The following is an 11,246-nucleotide window of genomic DNA, read 5'->3' as shown; positions in this document are numbered from 1 at the left end:
GACCTAAGAAAACATGGTCACAAAAAGCAATCATCAGCAACAAAAAAAGAAAGAGGACGAGAAAGTTAAAAAGCGAGAGAGGAGGGGAAAAAATACACCCCGAAGGTGAGCGCATCACCTGTATCCTCCTCTCTCTCATGTAAAAAAAAAAACAAGAAAAACAAGGGTGCTGCACAAGACAGCAAGAGAACACACACTGCTTGGAGTGGAATGCACAACGGTTTCTTTAGGGGGTGGACAGATTAGAGCGTTCTTTGTTAGAAGTTGCCCGCAAGCCCCGGCCGATCGGCGGTAGGCCGGAGCCCCACGGTCGTGCCCTAACCGAGTCCGTGATCCTCAAAAAACCCTTGCGGAGTTTCTTCCTACAGGGGAAGGAAGAAAGAGAGAAAGAAAAATAAAAAGGGGGTCAAGTTAAATGTCCCACCAACAGTCGACACGTCATGGGCACAAATGTAAGAACACCACAGAGGCCGGGAGCTTCAACAGGGGTAGGAGCAGAGGGGGACACATCCCTTTGGTACCTCAGGGCCTTCTAGTTGACTGCGAGGGAAGGAACAGGGGACAAAACCAAAGAAGGAATGCAAAGGTACTGGAAGAAACCCTACGATGCAACAAATGGGCCGCACAGTATGTGGGCAACCCATTAGTCCAGCGCAGTGAAGTGCTCGCAAATCAAGATCTGAAGACAGCACAACAGTGGACAATGAGAGGCAAGGCTTGGTGCTGATGATGCGAGTGTTGTATGTTGCTAAGTGTACCCAACAGTGGCAAAGCTGGCACATAACTTTGGCCGCTGTATATATACACCTTTCTCTCTTTTGGGGAGCAAGAATGTGATTAAGCAACCAGTGGTTAACATGGGCTTACTTAGTCTAGTCATAAGACGTCGATGTTAAAACACACCTCAAGGCACAAAGCCAGCGTTACCGCCGCGAAATGAGCGTCAGCCCGCATTTCAGTATGGATGCCACATGTGCGTCGTCACAGGTAACGTGTTCAAAGCGCGCCAATCATCATATTTTTTTAAAATAAAAGTTAAGTTTGTGAAGACAGGAGTGCTCGTTGTCAGCTGGTGCGGCTTCATGCGTCCTCGCTGCTTTCACCACCACAGGCAGGATACACCACTTGAAACTGCCTGCAATACCTCCTCGGTAAACCACAACCTTCGTGAGAGGCTAAGTGAGATGTGAACCCAGTTGGCATGGCAGCTGGTACGCTTGCACTAGGCGGCTGCTATTCAAACCATCATTCCTGGCTCACACTTAACGACCAGCTGGATGACTTGAGCCAGCATAAGTGAAGCGTCCGAAGCAAACACCTCTGCCCTTCAAGCTCTACAAAAGCATCTATGCAACTTCACTTGAAAGGCAAGTTGAGAACAGGATGCGACTTGTCTGCTAGAATCACAAACAACCCAACAGCCTCTAGTTCAGTAGTCAAGGCCTCGACTTCTGGTTTCTCAGAAAAGGTGATGTTACTGCTGCAGCTTTGCAAGCCTCTGTCACGAAGGACAAACGAAGAGAATCTGGCATTTTGCAAGCATGCAACTAGCAGTAATCAGCAGCACAAAAGATTTGCACTGCTACAAGGAAGTGGCAGCCAACAACGGAGTTCGCACTAGTTCATACGTTTATTAAAACAGCATCCAAAACACCGACACAAATGTTAAGACTTGGCGCACAACCTACAAAGTGCACTGCGATACCACAAACTGATCCACCTTCACAAAACTTCTTAGGAGGGAGCATCCAGGGGGGGGGGAGTAACTGTATCTGGTACACTACACATTGGGCAGTAGTTACAGCATACAAGGGATCCGGTGCCAGTACAATGTCAGTACAAGCATAAAACTAAGCACATGCTCACAACCTCCCCACAAGGATTCCATTTGTGCACTGCACTCGTAAAGGCGTTTTACCAGGATCTTTGCTGAAACGTTCTCAAACAACTCGACATCGGTTGAGTGCGTAAACATAGACTTGCACCACCACACATTACATTACAGTTTTCTGCTTTTTAAGGACACAGATAATGAAAATGGAGAATACAGAACGCCTCCAGAAGCCCAACAAAGATACACTTGAGCAGTACTTGCGGGATATATCGAGGCAATCTTAAATAAGAAGCTGCAGCTACAGTAGAGTTACCTTTTCAAGACTGCGCCATTTATGGAGACATTTCAGCGAGTAGCCTTCACACCAATAAAGGCCTGCATTCTAACTGATCCCGGGAAAAAAATGTGATCAGTTAAAAATGTGAAAGTGTGAAAGGCGACATGAGCACAGATGGTGTGGTGGTTTTGTCACAAATAAAATAAAACAGTGCTTAAAGGGAAACTGCATAGGTTTTAGAAATCAACGAGCTTAAGAGGGTCGAATGGGTGAAACTTGCCGGTAAAGCATGCGAAGTCTTTTTGGTCTAGCACTTGAAATAGTGAAGTAAAAGCCGATTAAAATCCCGATGCCCTTCAAGCTTCTCCGCAGCGCACAACACCAAGTGGGGGACGCATGATGACGTCATCGAAGGTACCGGTACATTTCCAACGCACAAACGCCTGCTTTGAAGGAAAAAAAGAACGACACCGAAGGCGAACCCTGCCGAGGGTTGTTTGGCAGCGTCTAACGCGTCAGGGCATGGTGTGGCTGACGACAGCGGTAATTTGAAATCATACCTTCCGTGACGTCACGCTAAGTTTCTCTGCACTCCTCCGGTGTACTGAGGAGAAGCGCATAATTCAATCGTCGATTACGTCACTATTTTAAATGCTAGCGCAAAACCACTTGGCATGCTTTACCCACAGCTTACATAGATTTGAATCCTTGAACATCGTGAAATTCTCAAAAAAGTGCTGCAGTTGCCCTTTAAGGGGGATGTGGGGCTGAAGGGTCAACTTTGAACTGCTGAACCATTTTTGATGAAAATTTTCAGGGATACTTATATCCTAGTGCCATTAGAAAACAAAGATTACAAAACTGTACTTTAGTGTCACAACTGTACTGAAAAGTTTCACGTGCAGAACAAAGTAAATTGTTTTATGACCAATTTTTTTAGAATATCGCACAGTTTAAAAGACACTTGTTTTTTTGTCGTCACTGTTATTGAGAAATTTGGCTTTCTTTACCACAATAACCAAACAGTTAAGCATGATTCATACTTTACCTTGTTCCCCACATAATTTTGGTCCACAAGATACCTTCCAAATAAATTCTGGCTGCACGCCACAATGGTATAGTGTTCCTAAATATGCAATTAGGCCCAAAATTGCAAACTGAGAAAAAAAAACTCTAAAGATCTGAGCAACACTAATATTGTTTCACAGGCTTTCAATCTCAATTACAAGTCCTTGCTGCTTCATGCATAGGACCTTCTCAGATGCAATGCCGCTCGGTGGCAAGTCCTTGCAGTTTCTGTCACTTATTTTTCTTCTTTTGAACTGTGGGTGACCTTGTTTGTGCTCAGAAACTTGCAGAAATAAGCTGAACAGTAAACATTAGCAGCACAGGCAGCAATAAAGAAAAAGAAGCCGTGAAAAGACTAACGGCTAGAAATTCATTTTCAAAGGTTGTGTGATGTAATTCTGCTGATCACTGATTTAGCTTTGTTTTTCCCACCAATTACAGCTCACAAAACCGGGATTATATAACTTTTGCTTGCGTTTTTAATGTGTTTCTGATCTAAGTCTTAAGAAAGAATGGCTGAAAAGAACCAAAAGGCAAGAAAAAACTGTGATATGCCCGTTTGCCACTGTGATACGCATTAGAAACAACGTTTTGGGGTACTGACAGCAACCCCTTGCACGCAACCAGTCACGGGAGAAAACATTTAATTGTATAAATTTTTACTGCGCAGATCATGAGCAAACTTGAAAGATATGTTCCCTGTTAGTTTATGAAGCTTGTGTAATAAAAATCCAGGAATCAAAATCACATTTTCCGCCCCACATCCTCCCTTTAAGCTGCTTCAGCCTATCAGTTACCAGGAACCAATCGCCACACGGTTAAAAATTAGACTGTGGGTTTAGTCCTTGCATTTCAGAGAAAACTGAGTAAAAATATAAGCGCAGATTTGCATGCACATTAAGTTGTCCAATATATATTAAAAAAAAATTCCATGCCCCACACAAAAGTGCTTTCCGGAAACCGGATACCTACAGGAAAGATATCTCAAAGTTTAGGGCAAAGTAAACACCGACTATTGTGAAAACACACAAGCGCACTTCTGAACCAACAATCGCTGACACGTCACAAAGCAGCGAAACGAAATCAAACTTCCTCAAAATACTGAGGCGTAGGATCAAGACTTGCAGCATGTTATACAATCCAACAATCTTTAACAATACGCCGCGATGTCACGCTCTAAGCAACCTGAACATCCATTAGCCCAAAGGTTCAAAATTAGCACCAGAAATGATTGAAGCACGCCTGCTTACAAACATGCACGACGCTGTATTTATTAAGTGCAAAGTGGCTCAATACTGAGGATTGGGTTGTTTTGGAGCATTACTGAGTAGCAGAGATTGTGTTCAGCTGTAAAGCCCTATCATCACATAGCACCAGCAAAGAATTTGTTTACCAGGGCTGTATTGTTGTTGCAATGATTGTCGCAAGCATTAAATAGCAGCTTAATTTTTAGGCTCGGACAGCATTCCAGGAAGCTACCTAAAATAAACCATACTGAATGCACACTGTACAAAGTTACAAAGTGTGCATTCAAGACCACTGCCTATTACATCCAATGCTAACTGTATGCAAAAATGGATCGGGTTTAGCGCCAATCGGCAGAATGACTTCAGTGTCACGATTAGGAATGACCCTGGACAGACAAAGCCATATCAAACTGCAGACGGCAGATCAACCTAAAAAGTTCAACAAGCGCAAGTCCCAGCAATATCTCTGCAGCTGCCAGCTAACTGGTTCCAACAACGAGTCCGCTTTATTCATTTTACATGGCAACAAACATGAGTTTACTTGAAGAAAGAAGGAACACCCTTTCTCTAGATTACTGCAAAACAGAATGTTTTAAATACGCCTACACCACAAAAAGATTGTCATGGTAAGACAAATGAGTGGGAACAGAAATACTCATACCCTAGCCTGCAAATATGTTCGACAACGTAACATAGTAACTACATACAGTCCACCAGGCAATGACAACAAAGTCACAGAGAAAATGTGGGCAACATAAGCACAAGAACGCAAAACAATAACAGAAGATTCTGCTGTATTCTGAGGTTCCCAAAGTGCTTAAAAGCACGCACAACAGCCTCCGCACTGCAACGAATAGTATGGCTTAGTATTACATTTGAAGTAGCCTGTTTTCGTGTCATTTATAACTGGCTGCGTGCAGACGAGTCATGAGTAACGCATGTGTGGCATATATTAACCATGTGAAATTAATATAGTTAAGGACACGCAAGGAGTCCAAAAAATGAGAGTCACTACAAATGGCAGTCCTGAATAAAAACGTGCAAAATGAATGGGCAAGTTTTCTACTCATGCCACCTGTTGGTCATTGTCATCACTACATGCTTAACACAGGCCCACATTGTACAGGCAAACAAGCAACAACATATGTCTGCAAAATGAATGTGCTAAAAAATTTAGATGCAAGGAAAAAGAGCGCAGTCGTGGCCAAAAAAGCAGGCCTATGACAAAGGAAAAGGGTAAATGGCGCCTTAATTTAAATTGATCAACATTTTTATGCCTCTTGGGGGGACAAGCAAACAATGCACAGGACAGTGCTGAATAAAAAAAAGCAATTACTACTACTGCTACTAATACTACTACTACTATTAAGAGGAGCAAATATGCACAGTCCCTCCGAAATTAAAGCCAGATTTGACAAGAACGCACAAGATTTTTTCGGTCGCATTTATAGCATTTAATCTAAAGCAAAATCGGCAGAGTGCCAAAACACACAGGAGAAAAAAAAAATGCGCTCTTTGTTCTTGCATATCCCGACTCTAGGAACCAGTACCAGAATATGACAGCGCAGTGTGAATGCGACGACATACTGTGATTAATGATAAAATGGTCCATTTAGCTCTGCAAACGACACGTACACAGTCGTACAAAGCCTGAGCAGAACCTGCCAAACACACCGCAGCTGAGGAACTGCACAGTGGTTGAGAAGCACCAAGGAAAGTATTTAAAAAAAAACTCATGCCGCACATGTTACGAAAACAATTGTAACGGTAAGCAAGGCGCTGGTATAAGTGACAAGCTTGCTTGTGATCCCCTAACATTTTCACTGTGCTGCAGAGTTTCCCAGTGATGATTTTTGTTGTAAAACTCATGCTGTTCATAGCTCCTATACTAATCCAAGTTGGCATTAACTGGCACTCGAAGCTTACGCAAATTGAATTCAAAGGAGGCTTGAAAATACTGCAGTGGACACTTTCTTTCTCGAACAAAACAAGCACCCTGGCAAACAATAAGTTCAAACGACATGAAAATGACCATGAAGAAATGGTAAAACAGATATGGTACCAGATATGTGCTGGTTTCATTTCATATTTGTTTAGTTTATGGTTTAGTTTATGGGGTTTAACCATAGAGTTTCTTACTATTACCTAGAGGGAAAGCTGGCGGCGCTGCACTTCAGCCACCATGGACGCTCAAAGCATCATGGGGCGGTGAGCTACTTGTTGCGAAACAGTCGTAGTTTTTTGGCAACACAGAGTGGCACTACTAAGACGTTTTATTCCGAAAACGTTGTTCGTGTGTGCGCAGACGACTTTCGCGCGAACGCAGTGTGCAAAACCTATAGTAGTGAAAACGCGACGACACACGATGCCAATAAAAGGTTTTACTTTTATGAAATGCCATTAAAAACCTCTTATAGTGTTCAAGCAACAACATCTTTTTCGAAAACATATTTACTTTTAAAAGTGCGCCTGTTAATTACGAAATATTAGTTTTTGTAGTGTTCATCACTGGGCCAATAGGAGAGCTAGCCATGCCTTATTTTGGGCGAACTTTGCACTTAAATGCTTTTCTGCTCGTTTGTTGCAATTTACAGACAGAATATTGAATGTTAGGACATTCTTGATTATCGAATAGCGCTTATTTTTGCATTATTTTTTGGCCAAAAGTTGAAGTTCCGCAACAAGTAGCTCACCGCCCCATGATGCTTTGAGTGCCCATGGTGGCTGAAGCGGTCTCGAGGGGTCTCCATGCAAACTCCCATAGACAGGCTGCCAGCTTTCCCTCTAGGTAATAGTAAGAAACTCTATGGGGTTTAACGTCCCAAAGCGACTAAGGCTATGAGAGACGCCGTAGTGGAGGGCTCCGGAAATTTCGACCACCTGGGGTTCTTTTACGTGCACTGACATCGCACAGCACACGGGCCTCCAGAATTTCTCCTCCATAGAAATTCAGCCGCCGGGGCCGGGATCGAACCCGCGTCTTTCGGGTCAGCGGCCGAGCACCATAACCACTGAGCCACCGCGGCGGCAGATTTCATATTTGTGTCCACCTTCATATTTTCTACACCCAGGATAGAGGTAGGTTCTTTGTTCGCTTTGCATTGCACTACTTTTCGAAAGTAATCGCACGACACTGCACATGCAGGTAAAAAAGGGTCATTCGCCTTTTGTTGCACCTCACACAACTACCAAGGCTATGCTTGTGTGTGAACAAAGCTTAATACTAATATTAATAATAATAATAATAATAATAATTTGTTTATTTCCATCAGTGATGGGGGAGACTGCGGATAAAAGCCGCTTGACAACAAGCGACTTGACTGAAGCCCGCAGCCCCCCTACAAAGCAGGCAGCGATAGAACAACAACAAAAAAAAACTCACAGAAAGCACAATATTCAAAATTAATGCACGCACACTTGATAGTCAGAAGAGGTAAATAACAAAAAGCAAGATAACATTTTTAGTTGTTATTGTAAGCAAGGATTGTTAATGAAATGTTTGCGTAGGGTTCGTACAGAAATTGTATGCAAATCTATGCCTGTATATTGTAGTGGTATATTATGATCATTAATACCACTATTACTACCACTAAGACCTTAGCATGCCGCCTGTACACTTCCTCAGCTGCAGCTGCCCCATCACTGAATGACACGTAAATGACATTTCAATTAAAGGAGGTTCACCCGAAACCCACCGACCCAAAGTGCAAACGGAAAGTCAAAGAAAATGTTTCACACCTCTGGCCAAAAAATATAATGCGAGAACATTTTTCCAATGCTTTTCTTCAAAAATTACGTCCCTGGTCATATAACTATAACGACACTTAATTAACTACTCCCTGCTTGACAGAAAATATGACTGAAACTATTAAAATGAAATAATGAGGGGCCAGCTAGTGGGGGGGGGGCACTAGCCAAATGCCATTTTATTTAAATGGGTTCCCCATCATTCAACCAGCAAATGAGAACCTTCGTAAGAGCTAAAGAATACATAAGCCTTAAGGGGGGATGAGGGTCTCAAAAACTTGCTTTTCATTTCTCATCATAACTTGTTGAAACTTGGCATGCAGGTGTATCATTGAATGCTGATTTCAAATATGCATTTAGATTTCAAATATCTTACCTGGAAGAAAATTTATTGCAAAATAACATCCCAATTAGGCCAATCCTTATGGGCCTTTATAGTAATTTATCAGTTAAAGAAAGCTGTTCTAAGAATATGCAGGCATTTTAAAAGGTCCACTGTACATCCTACAGCTTTCTTTTTTCCATTAAACATGATATATTAGCAATTAGGTCAAGTGTGGGCTAATTACAAGCACATCATTTTTTCTTTCAAACTTTGTTATTTATGATCAACAAATTGACTTTATAGACATTTTGTTAGCTTTAGGACATGCTTTGGGCCTTTACAAATGTCCGCTTATTCTCAAAAAATCTTTCCTTAACTGGAAATTACTAAAAAGGCCCGTAAGAAATGACCTAATTAGGATATTTTATTTTGCCATATATTTCTTTCCAGCTGAGATATTTGAAATCTAAATGCATATTCGGAATCAGCATTCAATGATATAAGTAGGTGCTCAGTTTCAGAAAGATATATTAAAGTTTTTAAGACCCTCATACCCCCTTAAATGGCATATTGCACCACATGTAGTATTCATGCTTCCGGAGTTTCAATCCATTTCACTAAAATGGCATTCAGCTACCACTCCTCACCGGACAAAAATGTCAATCAACATAGTACAGAGCAGAAAATAAGTCAGGGGTGAGGGGAGGGGGGGAGGCAGTGTTACTCAGCACAAAAGCAAGCTCGGACTACAAAATGCAGGAGGGGATGTGTGAGCACACACGATGTTAGTCTTGCACGCCAGTCTCAAGCATCTCATCCTTAAAGATGGGTGGGGAAGGGGGGCAAAGGAAGAAAAGAAAAATAAAGAAAATGACAAGGCAGCCGTTGTTAAAAAAAGCTGCAAACACAAAGAAAAAAAAAGGCGTGTTAGCTCCCAGTACACCCAGAAAATGTGTCGGAAAAAGTGTGGCATGCAATAAAATATACTTTCTCCTTTTCCCAGTTTTTTTTTCTTCCCATATTTGCCTCACAGTACACTGCACAAAGCCTAAGATTAATGGCTATGCTTAGCTGATTAGCAAAATATGTCATCTGTATGGCTGCCAGGAGGAAACGAAAACAAAATTTCTTATACATGAGCAGATATGGCGACAAGCGCATTACCTACTAATCAACGCAAACTGTACCGCCCTAAGGTAAGCAACACGTACACGACACCATTACGCGAGAGGACAGCCAGGAAAACATCCACATGTAACAGCATGTACACCCACTGTAAAAAGGTTATGGAAGGTGAGTCTGTCCACATCCAAAGCATACTGCTTGAGATTTAATTGCGCACTGTGGAATTAGCGCAGCAACAATTAGGCTCAATATATCTATTCCAGGATGCATGGAAAAATGGCAACGCAACAATTTTTATTCACCGATATTGCCTCGCATAAACTTTGAAGGCAAGTGTACACAATGCTCCTAGATGTCGGATAATAAGAAGTATTACAGCTCCCCGGATATAGCATAAGTTGGCAAAACTAAATTTCACAACTTTGAAGCATTCTAATAATGCGAAAAATCCACTTAGCCGCTGTCATGTTCTTCAATGTCACTCTAGATCAGGGGTTCTCAAACTGGGTTCCGCGGAACACAGGGGTTCCGCGGGCTGTCTTCTCGTGTTCCGCGAGAACCCTCACCGGCCCTGACCCAGCAGCTGATATGAGACTGGCTCTGAGTGCTACTGAGACACGCTTTGACTTGCTCTTAAAAGGGAAGCAGTACCACCCATCACATTAGTATTTGTATTAATCTGTGCAATAAACATTTAACTTTTGCAACTCTCTCTTTGCAAAAATGCACTCGACAACATTGCTGGTAAGTGAAAGCAGGGGGGGGTTCCCTGGAACTTACTGAAGGCTTTTGGGGTTCCTCCAAGCAAAAAGTTTGAGAACCCCTGCTCTAGATCAAAACCCTAGCTAGCACTAACAGTTAGAATTGTCACTTTCAGTAAACTAGTCCTACTTTTGGAATCGCCTTCATAAAACCTGAGAGAAGCCAACAGCCACAGAAACCAAGGAGCACAGGGGATTTTTTTTTTTTGTGGTGTTGATCAAGTAATAATATTACTGAATATGTTGTCGCTTAAAGCTAATTGATTAGAAAAGCAGAAGCAGATTGACAGCCGTCGCCGTAGCTCAGAGGTAGAGCACCGGACGCGTAATTCGGAGGTCGTGGGTTCGGATCCCACCGGCGGCATGTGGTTGTTTTTTCTTCTGCTTTTCTAATCAATTAGCTTTAAGCGACAACATATTCAGTAATATTATTACTTGATCAACACCACAAAAAAAAAAAAAAAATCCCCTGTGCTCCTTGGTTTCTGTGGCTGTTGGCTTCTCTCATATTTATAACGAGCCCCTCATTCCCCTTTCCTTCATAAAACCTGAAAGTCAAACAGCTGACGATGCCATCTCAGCTGACGATGCCATCTCGGCTGGGATTCTTTAACCCTTAATCTGCCACTCCCGAGATAACTCGGGCTACCGCATATGCACACCCCCTGCCTTTCCCGAGTTAACTCGTTTTGGCTTTTTAACTCACCCCCTGCCGCTCTTGATAATACTCGTGTAAAAACAAACTATGCAAACATGTAGCACCATCTATGGAGAGACTCCGTAAACTCATAGATCTTGTAGGGTAAATTTTAAACAACAGATGGGGCGCATGTTTCCACATCCGAGTCACTTCGTTTTGGTC

The 11,246-nt window shown here is 42.4% G+C and overlaps 1 protein-coding gene across 2 annotated transcripts in view; it reads right to left on the bottom strand.

Moving 5' to 3' along the window:
* Positions 1-206: 206 nt before the first annotated feature.
* Positions 207-11,246, bottom strand: part of AP-1sigma (AP-1 complex subunit sigma-2) — a 29,734-nt gene continuing 18,694 nt past the window's right edge. The window contains exon 5 of one of the 2 annotated variants that reach the window (XM_089546032.1): positions 207-362. In XM_089546032.1, the coding sequence (XP_089402158.1) occupies positions 318-362 (45 nt within the window). In that variant the 3' untranslated portion in view covers positions 207-317. Of the gene's footprint in view, positions 363-8,970; positions 9,317-11,246 lie in introns of those variants that run through there. The other variant, XM_089546034.1, reaches the window with a different exon arrangement.

The sequence above is a fragment of the Amblyomma mixtum genome, chromosome 5 (assembly GCF_055824585.1).
Source record: "Amblyomma mixtum isolate Tamu chromosome 5, ASM5582458v1, whole genome shotgun sequence".
Taxonomy (NCBI): domain Eukaryota; kingdom Metazoa; phylum Arthropoda; class Arachnida; order Ixodida; family Ixodidae; genus Amblyomma; species Amblyomma mixtum.
The sequence above is the reverse complement of the archived record's forward strand: the minus strand, read 5'-3'. Positions and strand labels throughout refer to the sequence as shown.